We start from the raw sequence: 18,284 nt of genomic DNA, 5'->3' as shown, positions 1-18,284 counted from the left end.
CTTTGGCAGTTGTGTTTGTTCTTATTGATTTTGGTGTCTTATAAAAATTGAGATTGAAAAGAATTTACCCCTAATTCATTCCCTCTAGCACGTAAAACAATAGTCAACAAAAGCTAGCTTGCAAGTGACTAGCTTGCTACCGTAAGGCCATGCTAATGGTCCCTTCTTTTAAAACTCTGTAAAACTGTCTAATGTGTGCAAGACAATGGCTACCGTACAAAATAACCTGCTATGCAATAATATAGTAAATAGTGTTTTAGAATGACACACCAGCTTAGGCTAGTTAGCTGCACATGCTAACGACTGCAGCTGACGTTAGATGAGACAGTTCATTCCTTTCTTACTTTTGCCTTTTTCTTACCTTTGCAGATGCTAAGTGCAGACTGTACTTGCACTGCTTGAACATTTTGGGTTAATTTAATGTACACAACACTTTCAACTTTTGACTCAAAAACAGTAATATACATAATGAATATACACTGTCGCTTAAAAGTATTTCACACCCCTCTGAATTTTCTACATTTCTGCATAAATATGACTCAAAACATCAGCGATTTTCAAAGAATTAATGACAGCATTCAAAGACAACCCATATTACACTTGTGTATTTGTTTAGTAAGGAAAATGAACCAATATTACATGTCTGCGAGGTGCAAAGGTATGTGCACCTCTAGGTTCATAGAGTTCATAAGTAAGTAAGTCCAAATTAGAGCCCAAGGTTTGTTTAACTATAAAAACTAGGGATTTGTCTCAGTCTGATCTTCACGACACATGTTTGTGCAAGTGTATGATGGCAACGGACAAAGGAGCTTTCTGAGGCGCTCGGAAGTGGTAATGTTCTTGTTTGGGCCTGTTCAGCTGCCTCTTAGCCAGAATGACTTGAACATCTTCGATGAACCAATGAATTCTGAATTCTACCAGTGTAGAAAATGTAAAAGAAAATGTCAGGACATCTGTCCATCAACTGAATGTGAAAAGAAACTGAGTCATGCAGTATGTGACACAAAGTCCTGACCTTAATCCAATAGAAATGTTGTGATAACCCAGATGACTGATCAGCAGTTACCAGAAACATTTAGTTGCAAGGAGGTCACAGCAGATACTGGAAACAATGGTTCACTTACTTTTGCACCTCACAGGTATGTAATATTGTCTCATTTTCCTGAATAAATAAAATTCACAAGTTCTTTCACTTTAAGAACTTCAGGAATCTGATGAGGTTGTGATTTATTCTTATGCAGGAATGCAGAGATTCTTAAGCAAATGCATACATGCAATATTTACCCAACAGGAACGATTCACATTTGCATGCAGACTTTATTTATTTTGAGTTTATAATTATAGCATTCAAGCATGATAAGCAAGATTTTTTCCTCACATCTCAACATGCAAATCCTTATCCTGCTGAATGAACACGGCCGCATTCTTGTGTGATGATGTAAACATGACAATAAATAAAACCGACATTATAAAAACACTCGCGTGGCAAATTATGTAGCTTTTATTTACTCAGTGTTTTTACTACGCCATGCACCACAAGCAAAACTATAAATCCCGTTGGCACCGAGTGGCATCAACAGATATTTAGATGTGGCACTAGACAGATGTGCATGATAGACTGATTGATACTACAGAGGCGGATTCCGCCCGGTTTGGCAGAGAATCTGGCAAGTGCTAGGAATCCCGACCACGCCCGTGACTGATAAATGGAAGCGAGGCCTGCCAGGAGCTTAGGTAAGGAGAGCTGAATGCAACAAGCCCATACAGGGACATGGAACAAGGGAGCGCACAGGGAGAACGTTGGAGTGGTGATGGGGTGTGACATGGGTTGTGTTTTCCGGCGGAGGCTTTCAGACTGGCACAAAAGAGAAGAAGCATCAGTAAAGTAGTGCGTATCAGTCCGAAGCATGAAATATCTGACAGTTCACAGCTGCTTTGTTCTGAAAAGCTTCTCCCTACATTCAGTAAATCCCTGAAGCCGCCGGACGTGCCGGTGGAAAGCACCTAATCACACTTTCTCAAGTACGATTTGGAAGGCTACCTGTAATTTATTTGTCTGTTCCTATTTTCTGTTCCTTTGTACCTCCACTGCGCTGTACTTTATTCTGCTTTCTCTAAAAAAAAATTTCCACAGTGAAAAATGTTTTTCTATTTCTGAGATACGCCAAAAGTGCACAGCCACATTTCAGACATCTGTGTGTTATTAACGGTTGCACCAAATACCGTTTTTCTAAATTTCCCACATGCTTTCACTTCAATAAATGCTGAGATGACAACACATCTTACCAAAAATTTAAGATTATACTCCAAAAAAAAAAAAAAATAAATAAAAAATGAAAACAGATGTTATTTTTTCTTCTTTCCTCCCCCGTGAATCATCTCGGTTCCCCTCAGATGCATCAGCATATACCGTAAAAGCAGTTCATGCCAGCTACACTTCCAGTAACTGCAGCTCTAACATGCTGCCACTTGCAGAATCCAATCATGCCGCAGATAATAATTTTATATCTTTTTGTGATATTCCATGCAGGATTTTAACATTTTGTAACGTCAGATTACTTGCATGTGAGAAGAGCCGCCTTCATACGGGACCATCAGCTGTGTTTACCCACAAAGAAACCATTTACGCTGCCGCTCACATCAGACAGCGAGGCCTTATTTTGGTGATATTCCATCTTTGGAGGGCGTTAAAAACGTCCATATGCGGGAAAAACCCTTTAAAGCTTACAAATTAACAAAGCCACTGAAGTAGTACTGTTTGGGATAGAGGCAGTGAGGAAGGTCAGGTGGACGGCGGTTTAAGGTCATTGCTATACCTCCAGAGGGGTTTGAAAGGAGAAGTGAGTTTCGGGACCGTGCATGTAACAGAAATCCAGCCATCTGTTCAACATGTACCTAACTGGTGACTCATATGTGCCAATAAATCCTCATGATGCTAACAAGTCAAAACATGTTCTTAACTGCAGAAGCAGAGCAAATAGAGAACAGTAGAAAATGAATTTACTCGCATTAATCAGCTACTATAGTGGAGATGATCTGGTCACTCTGGTGTATATGCATGAACATGCATTCATGTTTAAGTTGAAGCAAAAGTCCGAAGGAGAAAAAACACAAACAGTAATGAAGCTAAATTTAGGACCACCTCATACTGTACAACCTCTAATGTGATCAAGTGCTGCCCTCTGCTGACTGGAAACGAGAATTACAAATGCTGCAACATGTACACCGATCACAGGTGTCCTGTGGTGTCTGGCAACATAAGGTTGTTAGTGGGGGGGTCTTTGAGGGGAGGGGCCTCTGTGGATCATCCCATAGATACTTGATCAGTTTGGGATCTAGTGAATTTGGAGGCCAGGTCAACACCTTGTGCTGTTCTTCTTTTTTTTAGTTGTTCCTAAAGTGTTTTTGTGTGTGTGTCTGTGTCAGGCTGCATCCTGCTGGGGATGGCTGCCATCAAGGAGTGTCATTGCTATGGGGTGGGGGTGCCTGGTCTGGTCTAGGTGGGTGCTACATGTCTAAGTAACATCCACACCAATGAATGCCAGGTCCACAAGTTTCCCAGCAGAACACTGAACTGTCACAAGATGGTTGACTCTGCAGAGGTCGCCAACTTTCTGCAGAGTCAATGGCTACAGACCTCCAAACTTCACGTGTCCTTCAGATTAGCTCAAGAACAGTGTAGAGAGCTTCATGGAACGGGTTTCCACGGTGAGCAGCTGCATCCAAGCCATACATCACCAAGTGCAATGCAAAGCGTCGGATGCAGTGGTGTAGAGCATGCCACCACTGGACTGAATCTGGGTTTGGTGGTTGCCAGGAGAACGGTACTTGTCTGACTGCATTGCGCCAAGTGTGAAGTTTGGTGGAGGAGGGATTATGGTGTTGGGTTGTTCTTCAGGAGCTGGGCTTGGCCCCTTAGTTCTAGGGAAAGGACCTCTGAATGCTTCAGCATACCAAGACTCTGTGAACAATTCCAAGCTCCCAACTTTGTGGGAACAGTCTGGGGACGGCCCCTTCCTGGTCCAACATGACTGAGCACCACTGCACAGAGCAAGGTCCATAAAGACATGGATGAGGGAGTTTGGTGTGGAAGAACTTGACCTCAACCTGATAGAACACCTTTGGGATGAAACAGAGTGAAGACTGTGAGCCAGGCCTTCTAGTCCAACATCAGTGTCTGACCTCACAAATGTGCTTCTGGAAGAATGGTCAAAACTTCCCATAAACACACTCCAAAACCTTGTGGAAAGCCTTCCCAGAAGAGATGAAGCTGCTAAGGCTGCAAAGGGTGGGCCGACGTCATATTAAACCCTAAGGATTAATAATGGGATGTCATTTAAGTTCATATGCGTGTAAAGGCAGATGAGCGAATACAGTGCAGTAATAGACACTTGAACATATTCAGTTATTGTTGTGATGTAATTTTGTTTTTATTGAAATGCATATTTGAAAACTTTGGACCGAGACTGAACAGTCAAATAACTATGAACAAATAGACTGTAATAAAATGTAAATTTAAAAAACAAAATGCTCTGTACACTCTTTACATATAGAGAGAGATAGAGAGAGAACATGTTAAACAAAAACATTGCAAATAATGAAAACAGTATGTCCACGTAGAGTGAGAGCAAATGTAACTAAAAAAAATATTTCATATTATAAACGGGGGTCAAGTGACCTGTCCAGGGTGTACCCCGCCTCTCGCCCCAATGACAGCTGGGATAGGCTCCAGCCCCCCCGCGACCCTTTACAGGGCAAGCAGTTACAGAAGATGAATGAATGAATGAAACCAGGGTCAGTCTGTGAATGAATGAACCTGATCCCGATGTTTTCACTCGTGTTCGTTACCACCCACTGAAATGATGAGATTCTCCCTGAGGCAGGGAATGAAATCATTTTGACTTTTCCCAGACAGGATGTTGAGATGAATGCCTTGAGATGTGGTCGAAAAACAGCACGAGGGTCTGTTTTTATCTAAACATTTACTTCTTCCAGCATTGTTTTTTTTTTTAATGATACATATGTGACGCACAAAAACATCCTTTCAATATTCCCTCTGCTGTTTTGACCTTTTCTTGCATGTGCATGTACCACATCCAAACGCTAGGAGGCGCCAGCGCACACAGCGACGACCTACATGGCTGTCTTACTGGGGTTGTCGGGGTCGAAGGTCATGATCTCCATGTGGATGAGACCTGGTTGGATAGCAATAAAGAGAACGGCGTTAAAAACGGAGCTAAAATAAAGTGTGGATTTGTCTCATTTGCAAACTTTTCTGCGTTCTGCATTGCCGTGCTTACTCTTCCACTCGCCGACGGCGAGCTCCAGACTCTCGAAGGAGTCGTCGTAGGGCTCGGAGTCTGGTTCGCTTTCCGGGTCGTGATATTCCTCCAGGAAGGGGTGAGACAGTCCCTGCTTGGCTGTCAGCCTCATCTCCGGGTCCAGGAGCAGCATCCCCTCCAGCAGGTCTACAGCTGGAGGCATCAGGACACAACGCTGCTTTACTGAGCGGTTTCATTCAGGTCATTATTATAAATCTCCCCACTCACAGGGGGTCCTTAAATTCATATTTATTTTAAAACTTTTATCAGTAAAATGATAAATGTGAGGAAATGTTTGAAATGCTGCAAAGATATTTGGTGAAGACACGCAAAAAGTCAATGCGCACCATTCTTCTCCATGGATGAAAACACTTCCTTGAAGTTTTTCTTCTTCTGTGGAGGAAGGCCTTGCACGTACGACTGCGCCTGGAAAACAAATAAAAATTGTTATTCTTTTAAAACGGACGAAAACTTAGCAGCTGATATCTGGAAACGTCTTTGAGATGTTTTTTAGGTATGTAACCCAATGAAAAAATACAACATGCAGATTTTAGTTTAATGTTCATGCAAAGTAGACAGAACGTACGTCTTTGCTCTGCATCTTCTGCACCAGGGAGGAGTCTGGTGTTCCCGTCAGACGCAGGATCTTCTTCAGCTGATCGATACCTGAACACGCCGGTTAGGGAAGACTCTGATGCTTGTATTTCTGCAAGCCTTAGGTTTCTGCACACGTTATATATTTTCTCTTTTAAATTAATTTCATGCAAAATCTTTCTTTAAAGTCGTGGAGTCGTAAAAGACAGAAAAGCTCCAATAGCTTCTACCGTGCAGCTGCAAAAAAACACTGCGTGCAACCAACTGCAGAGTGAAATGTAGCCGTGTTTTTGGTTTGCTTTGGTAAATGTCTCCCCGAATGACACCTTGTGGGTCATTTTTGTTCAGTTCAAATCAGTGGACTGAACCTTTAACGCTTTATGAGGCAAGGGACCATATATGGTGGCTTCAGCACACATTTTAAATTGCGTCCCTGTGCCTCTCAGTGAGGTTTAGAAGCATGTGGTTTTCATTGAGCCAATCAGAGAAGATCAAATGTGGTCTGCGAGGTCCACCTCTGCATGAACGCTGAGCATAACTGCTTTATTAGGTACCATGAAGAAGAAGAGGCCTAGTTTTGTCTAATGTGATAATGTTGATAAGTGCCTGAATCAGCACTTATGTTCTAATGGTCTAAATACATGTTTACATTTGTTTACCACTTAAGGACAAGGAGCCATACATGGTCCAAATATTTCAATGAGTGCCTTAAAGGGGTTAAATCCAAAAATGCTAAAAAAAAAAATAAAAAAAAAAGACAACTGGACTTGTAGAGTTTCTTGAAGATGTTTGATCCAAGTAGCGTCTTCAGTTCCTTCTTGCATGAAATGTCTTCAAGAACCTCTACAAGTCCAGTTGCCTGTCCTTAACTTTTTTTTTTTTTTTTTTTGGGTATACCGTGACCTGGGTGACTGAGAACCTTCAGAGTTGCATTTTAACCCTTCCAATGCTTCAAAGAATCCGACATTATTAAAACCAGGGATGCATCTCTGGCTCCTGTGGTTGAGCAGTCACAGTTTTATTAGAGTGTGGATACTGTCGTGTCCCTGGAAAAGCACCTGGCCGGTGAGCATCTCAGCCAGGATGCAGGCGGCTGACCACACATCCACTGAGAGGAAAGAGACACAGAAAGAGAGAATCTTAATAATAAAAATGAACGTTATTACTTGAAGCAAACAGTAAGCGGCTGCCTCGTATCATTATGTGTCACCTGTCTGGCTGTAGTGCATCCAGTTAAATATGACCTCTGGCGCTCTGTACCAGCGCGTCACCACGTAGCCGGTCATCTCGCTCTCCGTGTGCCTCGCCAGGCCAAAGTCCAGGATCTGAGAGGATCAGGAGCAGATTTGTCAGAGGATCAGGCACACGAATAAAAATGAATTTAAATTCCAACATGATTTCATGCATTAGTTTCTTTGACTTACCTTTAATTCGCAATTCTCACTCACAGCAATATTACCGGGCTTTAGATCCTAAAAGATATGAAGTACATTACTAGCACGAAACATATTTTGAACTGTAGAGAAAATACGACGTGAAATACTTAAAGCAATAGTTTAACATTTTGGGAAATACTGTCATTTGCTTATCTGACCTCCTTCTAATTTCTCCTTTTTTTGTGTGTGTGTGAATCTCATTTAAAATCTGACATAAAATAAAGGCAACCTGAATTTGAAATGCAAATTCCAAACCGCCAACTATTAGATCAAACTTTAAATAATCCCGCCTGAGGCTGCTGAGACTGTGCATTAGTTTTACGGTGTTTTATTATGGGGTGCGTGCCAAATCTTTTATGTGTGTTGTTTAACTTGTGGCCTCAGGAATTGAATGTGTTTACAGTCGTGATTTAGCGATTTATTATACCGGGAAGAATTTACGTGGACGGCATTCGAGCCCAAGACAGGTTTTCTTTCGAGGAACGGTCGACTATGTTGAAGCTGAAATTCAAAATCTTTCAGACTGCAGCTGAACCAGACACACCCAGGCCTGCAAACCACCAGCCCTGTTCAAATATCATAAAAGTGACAGAGATGAAGAGGAAGTGGCTGGTTCACATAGATTAATCTGGGATAGAAAGCTGTCTCTGAGGCTCTCAGACGCAGATCCACAGGGATGGAGATGTTCCACGAAGCAGCTGATTGGTTTTCCGAGATTTTTTCCTGCAAGAGCGCGATAACAGCATCGAAATGAAGTAACAAAAGATCTGAGGAAAACGTAAAAGGGAACAGCAGTGCGTTTATTCAGTTAAGAGGTGGCTTGTCGCCCTCCGTGGGTCTGCATTGCTCCCTGTCTTCTTTCTGCCTCAGGTGTATGGATTAGAGCTACTGTTGGGTGGACACCAGGGCTGCTAACTCACCTGCTTCTCATCACCCAATCAAGTCTGGACCTAGACTTAAGCTAGCGACAGACTGGCTTCAGCAGAATTTGAAAGACTGGGGATCACAGACCGCATGATCGGTCAAACCGACTAAACTCAACCGAACAAAATCAAACTCCCGCAAGGGCGACAGCTGCGGTTTTTGCTGCAACCAACGTTATATCGGCTCTCCTGCTCCATTAATCTCTCCAGGTTTGCTTTGTGGCCTTTTGCCATCGTTGTTTTGACATTCCCGCTACTTCCCGTCGTCTTGTGGCGCTATCGCCCACGCTCTATTGTTCATTGGCTGTTGGTGACACGTGTTTGCAGTTGGGACGCTAATCAGTTCACACTACCTGACTGCATCCAGATTCAGCTCAAAAAATGAGAAAAATGTTTGACTGACTGCGATCGAGGTCGGCTCTGTTCCCCTCACACACTAACAGAGTTTTGTGCCAGCTACCCATACCGACCATCCTCCAACTAGTGCAGACTGTTGCAGACTGGGAATCGTGGATAAAATCTGGCAAAAAAAATCTTGTAGTGTGTCCTCAGTTTTAAGGACTTTCAACTTTTTGTCTAGCTCAGAAGTGCAGTTTCTGCTTTGCCTGCCTTTTCCTCTTTGCTGCAGGTGCAGCCCAGGTTCTAGTCTTTGCAGCTTCTGCAGAATCCTTGTGACTTTTGGAACTACGCTCCATTTCTGCTAACCATTGTTTCGTTAAACTTCTGTTTTTTGCCTTAACACCTGAGTCCTGCATTTGTTTCTCTCTGAAAAAAAAAAAACTGACAAAAACCACTGCTGATACAGAAAATAATTGAGACTAGTCTGATTTTGGCTACAACACGGCTACATGACCCTCCCAAGTTTTGGACTAATGAGTGGAGAGCTGAACAGTTTGAAAGACAAGGGGTCCCATTACATAAGAAAGACAAAACAACATTAAACCTACAGTCAGGCACGGAGGTAGCAGTATAGTGTTGTGGGGAATGCTTTGCTGCTTCAGGGTGACATGACTGAGTGAAACATAAACTAAAGAAAATCCTGAAGGAGAACGTCAGATTGTCCGTGAGTTGAAGCTCAAGTACAGGACAGTGATCTGTTGTAATGCCGATGCTGCATGGTGGGAACTAGGGCGCCGAAAAGGGGGGGTAAAGGAGACGGATTCTAGGGGCCCATGATTGAGGGGGGCCCAGAGAGGCCCCTAATGATGAAGAAATTATAATACAGAAAAAATAATGACACTAAGTTATTAACTAACATATAATCACAAATGTTTTATTTTCAATGTCCTGGTAACAATAACTTTATTTGTTTTGGAAACATCAACGCCTGCAGGGCCCCCCACCCCCCTCTACTTATGTAAAATGGTTCAGTCCAACTGGATCAGCTGCAGGTAGCGCACGGCGGTTTGTCACACAAGGGGCAAGGAGGAGGAGACGGCAGTATGCCTCAAAAATCAGGCAGCCAAAAAAGAAAAGAAAAGAAATTAAGAGAGGAGAAGTAGTTGAAGGGTCGACAATATGTCACCCAGTATTTCAAAAAAAAAAGGTGGGTTTGTTAGTTGTGGTGGAAAGTTATGGAATATTAACTTTGTCCCTGTCTGTGGTCTATAAGCTAGCTCCCTTTTCTCACCATGTTAGCTCAAGAAAACTCTGGATTTTTACATTTTACTGCTATATTAGTTAAATAATCAATCCAGTCAAACATTTATCAAGCTGTTCTTATTCAATAATAGTTGATCTCCCCTCTGTCAAAATGATGCCTCATTCTGAACAGAGTCAAGTGCACCAGCAAATAAATGAATCAAAATGAATTCCATTGTATTCAGAGTGCTCAGTTCTTCCCCTACTGTACATGTCAACTGTCATGTTGTTCTTCTTTCACAAATATGGTAATGATAGTCAAAAATACCATTGAAATGCACAATTGTATGTAAAATAGCATCAAAAAATTTTGCCGCTGTGTTGGGGGGCCCTGTAAAGATTCTTTTCATGGGGCCCAAAATCCCTAGCGGCGCCCCTGGGTGGGAATCCCAGTATTTCAAAGCTTTATGCTCAGTTTAACTAACCAACAGCTGGCTCCAACTGTCATATTTCACAGCAAGACTGTACATTTCCCAAAATGTTGAACTATTGCTTTAACGGCATTGAGAAGTAAACACATGTTGATTATTAATGATCCACAAAAGCTTTAGTATCAGGTGTTTTTAAAAAACAAGTTCCAATACCAACCCGATGAATGATCCCTGCAGAGTGTATGTACTGTAAAGAAGGAGAACATAGATTTAGACTCACAGAGGGCAACATCTTCATGCACGGTGTTTGTTCAGCAGAGCATGCAGAGCCACAGCCTTATAAATGTTCTCTCTAAGTGTTGTACAGAGTCTGCCCCACCCACGGGTGAGAGGCGTGGCTGCGTTTAGTGCGTTCTCCAGCCACCAGGGTGAACTCCCGCTGCCGTCACATGGCGCTGATAAGAAGAAGAAAATATCAAAGACGCCCGCGGCTACACTCAAGAGGCGTTCAAGGGCCACTCGCACGGAGAAAACGTGCTTTCCGTTTCGTTTCCACTGACCTCGCTCGGCTACACATTAACTAGACTGGAAAGCATTAATTACAGACATCTGTTACACAATCCGTCAAAATCACGTCCCGTAACCTTGTTTCAGGAGGGGCAACGGTGAGTTAAAGCTACCTATGTTTTGATTAGATTCAGAGAGCGATGTTCTCGCTTTTGGACAAAGCTATCAAGACAAAGTTCTGACGTGCCCTCAGCACTGTACAGACTTGCAAACTGTTTTGTGACTGATTGTAATTTTGCAGAAAAAGTTAGATTTAATGAAATTGGGAAATAAAAAATGGAGCATCGGGACCCTAAGGCCCTGTTCAGACCTTGCATTAAAATCCAATCTAGGCTATCCGATTGAAAGTGACCATCTTTAGGTACCTGTGTTCAGACCTGGTATTAACATGCGTCTCCGGATCCGATCTCAGTTTCAAAACTGAGGACCCCTTAATATTATAGGATATCTTAACAGTGGTTGTCTCTAATGGATCTCTACCGCCGCTCCAGAATCGAGAACAGTGTTTTATATGGTCATGACTTTGGGACACATGTTATTATTTATGGATCTCTGTCCTGATGTTAGTTATTTTTCCAGGCCTGCACAAAACTCAGATTATAACTCCAACCCTGGAAGTTTCTATATGCACTGTAATCTCTGGTAATAAATAAAAATAAAGACAGTGTTGATTACTGAGGAAATACCCGGCTTCTTATACATCAGCATGATCACGTCAATGATCAACTGCACGCTGATACGTTGTTTAATGACAGAATCACATTTGGTGAACACGTATTAAATACTTTCATGAGTTAATTCTTGTTTAGATTTATTTATTTTTTAGTTAATTAACAGCTACATGGAGTGAATATGCATTTGATTAACACTGCATTCTGCTCTACCTCCACCAGTTACAGAGAAATGTTGGATTATTTATTTATTTATTTGATTTATTCTAGTTTCCCTAGCTTTAACTAGCTAAAACAAAAACTTATTTGACGTGTATTTTAGTTTGGCTCAAGTCCCATCCACTAACATGGAGGGGGTGGAGCTTATGACCTATACTGCAGTCAGCCACCAGGGGGCTTCACTTTAGAGGAGCTGTCATGGTGTCCACTTTTTATACAGTCTATGGCCTAACCTAGCATCTGTAACACAGGAAGTCAGGACTTAACAACAGACCAGCTGACCAATCAGAAATGGCCAACAAGGGGTCAATAGAAACCCAAACGAATACAACCGATAGGCTGACACTTACAGCACCATCTTTCACTCATTCTGTTTTTCAGTTGTACGCTCAGATAGTTTAACCTTTTCTAGTTTTACAGCAGCGTTTTTAAAATGTACGTCTTTGTGTTTATCGTGCCAGAGCCAAGGCTGCAAGATTGAAAATCAAGGAGCGAGCGCTCACCTTCAGGCCTCTTAGAAGTTGGTAGAACAGGTATACGATGATGCGATTAGTTAATCTCCTCTTCTTCAAAATGTGGCCCAGATCCTGAGCTACAAAGGGCATCACCAAATAACTAGAAAGACGAGAGGAAGAAGAAGAAGAAGAGTGACAGGTAAACAAGGAACGTACTGATCGGCAGAAATAAATGAGTGACAAATATATACAGACAAATACTCTAGATACTCGACTGAAAAACGTTAAATACTGAACTCAGGAAGTACAACTGCACAAGTCAAGCAAAACAAACAAGAAGAAGCCTGCTTGAACTATGCGCGCACACACACAGACACACACACACACACACACACACAAGGTCTCAACAAGTCGCGACATCTAGCAGGAGAATGTTGTTTCTAGCTCCCAACTTACAAGGTTTGGAATTTCTCCAGCGTGGAGTCTGGCGTGAAGACATCGAGCAAGCAGATAACCTTCAAGGAAAACACACGTTACCAAGACATTACAATAAAATACGTCAGGTAATCCTAGAGCGCTGCATGTGTCAGGCACATTTCCGTGTCTGTGGAGACTAAAGTGTTTTCTTTTTAACCCATGAAGACAATCCCGGGCTCCATGGATCGGAGACGTTTTGAACACGCAGCAGCTGAAACTGACGTAACGTGGCTGTTAGGTGTTAATCTGTTCTCGATCAGATGACGAAATGTAAACAGTTAGAAACCTGTTTCGAGGAAAGCGTTCAGGGGAAAACACAGAGCCATGCGGGCCACGACAACACACAACACGCCCAGCTTCTCAAGGCCACCTGTGGAGATTACAGGCTTCTGTTGAAATTTTCAACAAAGTCTTATCCTCAAAATCGACTTGAAAGAAAGAGAGAGAGAGAGAGAGAGAGGGAGAGGGAGAAAAATGGAACTTGGATTGTGACTAATATTAAAACCTTCCATTAACTAGTCCACGTCTTATCTTACACACTGTGACTCAGGTGACCTTACGTGAAGCAAAGCCTCTGTTTTGAATTAAACCATAAAATAATTGCAACTGAGTTATTCATTCATTCATTCATTCATTCATTTTCTGTAACCGCTTGTCCTCTGGAGGGTCCTGGGGGAAGCTGGAGCCTATCCCAGCTGTCACTGGGGCAAGGTTGGACAGGTCTCCAGTCTATCTCAGGGCTAACACAGAGAGACAGACAACCATTCACACTCACACTTTAGAATCACCAATGAACCTAACCAGCATGTCTTTGGACGGTGGAAGGAAGCTGGAGAACCTGGAGAGAACCCATGCAGACACAGGGAGAACATGTCCCAGGCCCCAGTCGGCCCATGGATTAGAACCCAGAAAACTTCTTGCTGTGAGGCATCAGTGCTAACCACCACGCCACTGTGCTGCCCCGTAATCAGGATTTCAGGATTTTTTTGTCATGCCTGACACCCGCCCTGCCCCGTTTAAATTAAGATTAACAATTTTAAAACTGAATGTGTCGCCAGCGGCACGTTTGCGCAATTTTGGATTACCGTAATCACGTCACGGTTTATGCTCTGAGAAAAATTCCACCTGTTCCTGCAAAGCTGAGACGTTGCACTTTACGTCATTATGTTAATCTCACTTGTTCCTCTTCCCGGAAGGTTATTAGACTCTTACAAGTTACAGTAAATTGTAAAAACCTGCAAGATATTGAAAGTAACAGGCATTCTGGAAGAAAATGGGTATAAGCACTTGCTCACAGGACATTTCTGAACTGTTTAGAGTCATAACAAGCAAAACAAAATGTCCAGGTGTAGATTTTGAGCCTCAGGTGTTAAAGAGTTAAACACTGAGACTGAAACAATGGTTCATTGTGTAACTGGAGAGGTCAGTTTTTAGCCAGGATACTAAAATAGCTTAGACAGTTCTTATCAGAACATAAGCCTGGTGACACACCATTTGGATTTTTATTACGGGGTGATTCAGCTGATTGTGTGTTATTAGATGGTCCTACGACCAGTCAGAGCCATTTTGTTGTAAACAAGTGTAAATCTATGGAGCGCAGACGACGTGCACGACTGCTGTTACTCTTCCTGCAAAAAGCCCCGTCCCAAATACCCAAGTTTGACCGGGTCAGGCAGTCTGCCCCCCCGCCCCCCCGGGGCTGGTGATAAAATACTTCTTACATTTTCATGCTGTATGTGGCGGAGCAGCCGGAGCTCCCTGTAGGCCCGCTTGGCGTGAATCAGGGACTGGAAAGGTCGGTGCAGCTTCTTGATGGCCACCTTCTCCTTGGTCTTCTGGTCAATGGCCGAGCTGAATGATAGATCAGACACACACAGGGTGGTGGTGGGGGGGGGTCACATGATACTGTAATCTATGGGTTCAAACAACAATGAGTCTCAATATTGATTAACCAAAAAAAAAACAAACAAAAAAAACCACATTACATTTAAATAAACCTGTTAAGTGTTGAGTTTGGGAAATTACTTTTTCATATGCAAATTTTGTAAATTTTTTGCTTATACTGTTTTATGCTATCTTACTAAATTTTTACTTATTTTTTTATTTTTTTTTATTATTATTATTTTCTATTTTTTTATTTAATATCATTGCCTATTTTTCTCTTTACTTGTATTTTTGTTTTATTTTTTTATGTGCGACTGAGCTGCTGTGGCCAAGCAGTTTCCCTTGTGCATGAATAAAGTCTAAATTGGTTTGGTCCATCATGCCCAGAGCCTTAAGATATTCTCCTTTAATTAATTTCAGCAGTATTTTGGCCACATATTTTCCTGATGTTTCACTAATCAATAGCTGACTAATCATTAATAACAGAAACTGCTTCCTTTCCGTGCCCTTCCCATTAATATTTTACTGTAACCCTGTAATGTTGGAGTTTACGGGGTGGGGGTAACCAAATCTCTGACGTAACAAGTATTTAACTTTTATTCCCTATTCATCTGTGACATCTGAAGTGAAACACTGAAGTGACCAAAAGGCTTGAGGAGGACACGCTGTGCTATCAGCTACAAGATCCCGTCTTATCATTAGACAGAGAGAGAGCTGAGTCTGAGATAAGCCCCTGGGTTCCTGAGGGCCGGGTTGCTTTGTGTTGGTGGTGGACATTCCTGTCATAACCGAGGACCTGCGTTGACTTGCTGAGTTGCCCCCGGGGCAGACAATAGTGCCTCTGTTAGCAGACGTGAGAGTGATCCCGGCCTCTTGGACTGAAGTGCAACGTATGCTGGGAGTGGAATGCAGACTTGAGGCCCGCATCTAAGCAGCCTATAGAAAATCATTTGTGTTGCAAAACACCAAAACACTAAACAAAAAGAAAGGGACAATTAAGCCATTTTACAAAACATGGATAATCACTTTACTGCCACAGATTTGAGTCTTCTGCAACAATAATCCATTATGTTGTCTGAGATGTGCAGTATTTAACTACTAAATAAGACAAATTAGTTTTCCTATAAGGTATAGGATTAACTGGCATGTATAAAGCAGGGCACTAATAGTTTATCTGTATTTTTTATGATTCAGTTCCGAGGTTATTTGTAATTTTTATAACAGGATTAAAGAGTGCACCATGAATATTAATGAAAATAAAACGTTTAATGCCGTGATCGGTCCTGAAGGAGTGACAGAAACCCCGCACTGCACTGCATCCGTCGGTGCACCCGAAGTCCCGCGCTCCCTGCCCGGCGTAAACTCACCACACGGTCCCGTAGGCTCCGGAGCCGATCGACCGCAGCGTCGTGTATCTGTCCGGGACGTCCCACGTCGTCTTCTGGATCTCGAGTCTGTGGAAGCCCGGTCTGACTGGGGTATCCTTCGCTGGAGTCTCCATGTCGATGTTGTTGTCAGTGTGCTGGGTGCTGTTTTTATTGCCATGCAGAGGCTTTGAATCCTCGGTGTTACAACCTGACAGGTGAGGCGGGTGAGGAGGTGGAGGTAAGAGAGGAGGGAACGCCCCCGGTTCTTCGTCACAACACCGGAGCTGCCTTGACGGCTGTCAGGAAGCCATCTGGATAACGCTGTGTTACATAATCCGCTATCCCTCCAAATTTATTGAGGGATTAGTACCGTGTTCTACAGAAACAGTAGGCTATTGTTAACGCTGTTAGTTAGACCTGGTTTAGGAAGGTATGCTGCTATAGCCCTAGGCTGCTGGGGGACACCTACTCATCTGAGTCCCTGAGTCCACCACCCTGCCCCGTATCATTCATTCCTGCCTGAACACTCAACTCTCCAGCCTGCTTATGATACCTCTTAAATTCATAAATATTCAAATATTATAGCAGCTAGCTCATCTGTAATAGAAACACTACTGCCAAGGACAGTTCCACAGGATACATTATCTATCTATCTATCTATCTATCTATCTATCTATCTATCTATCTATCTATCTATCTATCTATCTATCTATCATGGTGTAACCACCTTCTGCAGCAGTAATCAGAATCAGTCCTTCAAGGAAATAAATTGTTTTGTTGCTGTTGCTCCCATAAAGTGACAGTTGCTGGTTGACAGAGCAAATACAATAGAATATAATAGTAGTACAAAACTATATAAAACATAAAGTAGATGCATTTAAACAGAAAAGAAACAATATTGCACAACTATTCACAATATACAGAGGTAACAGCAACAACAACAGCAACAACAGCAACAGCAACTTCTGATCAGATGGACTCTCCTAGATTGCACGTACTTTTGCACCTCTCAGATATGTAATATTGTCTCATTTTCTCTGAATAAACAAATCATAAGTAATAAATATAATATTTCTGTCTCATTTGTTCCACTGGGTTCTTTGTCTACTTTTGGAACTTGCCTTCTGGCTCGTCCATGTACTTCTTAGCTGTCTGACGGTGGAAATGCGAATTTGACAAGTAAAAACCGTGCAAGCACAAACGTCCACCAGCTTCTCTTCTTCACAGCCTAATAGAAATGAACGATGTCTGCAGAGCTGTTAGGGTCACATGGGTCAAATATGTTTCTGCAGTGAATATTTCGAATGCTAGCTCTATGCAGTCTTATTATTTTTATTCATTATTAATCTCTCATGTACCTATATCTTGTCTCGTGTTTGCATCATGTTTAGATGCTGCATGCATGCTATAATCAGCTCTATCACCTGGTCTGCTAACATAGACCCAGTATACAGAAAAGGTCAGAGCCGTCTCTATTTAATCAAGACGCAAAGGTGCTGCTGGACATGTTCTACCAGAATGTCGTTGCCAGCGTCCTCTTCTACGCTGTGGTGTCCTGGGGAGGCAGCACTAAGAAGAAGGTTCACCTTGTGGCTGGACAAGCTGATACAGAAGGAGGGATCTGTGGTAGGGACAGAGCTGGAGTCCCTTGGTCCATCATGAACAATGTCCACCACCCTCTACCCTCCACAGGACACCATACAGACAGAGAAGCTCGTTCAGTGACAGGCTGCTGTCTCTGTCCTGCTCCATGGACAAGTTGAGGAGGTCGTTTAGTCCCTCAGGCCAGCAGGGGGCAGTCACGTGTCATTCTGGGAGGTAGGCAGGTAGACAGGTAGGAGCAAGGAGCAGGGTCCTGATCCTCGCAGTCAATGTTCAGTTTCATCTGAAAGATTATAAAGCTGCACTTCAAGTAAATGTGTTCAAAGAGATTCAGTGATAATAGGCGGTAGTTCCTAAAACATATAGACTTTGCTATATATATTAAGTATTTAGTTATGTTATTAGAAAAAAAAAGATTATTTGGATTAATTGGATCAAAGGTTGCTAGATCACAGAAGCAAGTTTTATTTTTCATTTTTAGATGCATTCCTGATTCTACATTGATCTGAGTGACACAGTGAATAAAACCGCAGACTGGTGTCAAGTCAGCAGAGACACAGCAACATGTCTGAGGAGCATTTTCAAAATAAAAGCCTCTTATTTGTTAGAGTCAGTGAAACTAAATAAATTACACATCACTCTCTCATTCTGTCTGTAAAGCTGTGGGTCTAATAGTAATAATAATAGTAATAATAATAATACAGATTGAGTTCTGTTCTCTGATTTTAGATATTTCACTTGCGTATGTTATACACA

General features: G+C 42.3%; 1 protein-coding gene across 1 annotated transcript; it reads right to left on the bottom strand.

Moving 5' to 3' along the window:
* Nucleotides 1-4,414: 4,414 nt before the first annotated feature.
* Nucleotides 4,415-16,143, bottom strand: LOC311494589 (mitogen-activated protein kinase 14A). Its single transcript, XM_084553698.1, has 12 exons — nucleotides 15,927-16,143; nucleotides 14,397-14,526; nucleotides 12,655-12,713; nucleotides 12,247-12,358; nucleotides 10,504-10,533; nucleotides 7,340-7,387; nucleotides 7,126-7,240; nucleotides 6,952-7,023; nucleotides 5,908-5,987; nucleotides 5,669-5,747; nucleotides 5,301-5,474; nucleotides 4,415-5,195 (listed from the first exon to the last, which is right to left on the bottom strand). Exons 1-12 carry the CDS (start codon nucleotides 16,058-16,060, stop codon nucleotides 5,134-5,136), a joined length of 1,095 nt encoding a protein of 364 aa, XP_084409824.1. The 5' UTR covers nucleotides 16,061-16,143; the 3' UTR covers nucleotides 4,415-5,133.
* Nucleotides 16,144-18,284: the final 2,141 nt, after the last annotated feature.

This window comes from Chelon labrosus, assembly GCF_963514085.1.
Source record: "Chelon labrosus genome assembly, chromosome: 10".
Lineage (NCBI taxonomy): Eukaryota > Metazoa > Chordata > Actinopteri > Mugiliformes > Mugilidae > Chelon > Chelon labrosus.
This window is presented reverse-complemented; position numbering and strand designations above follow the sequence as displayed.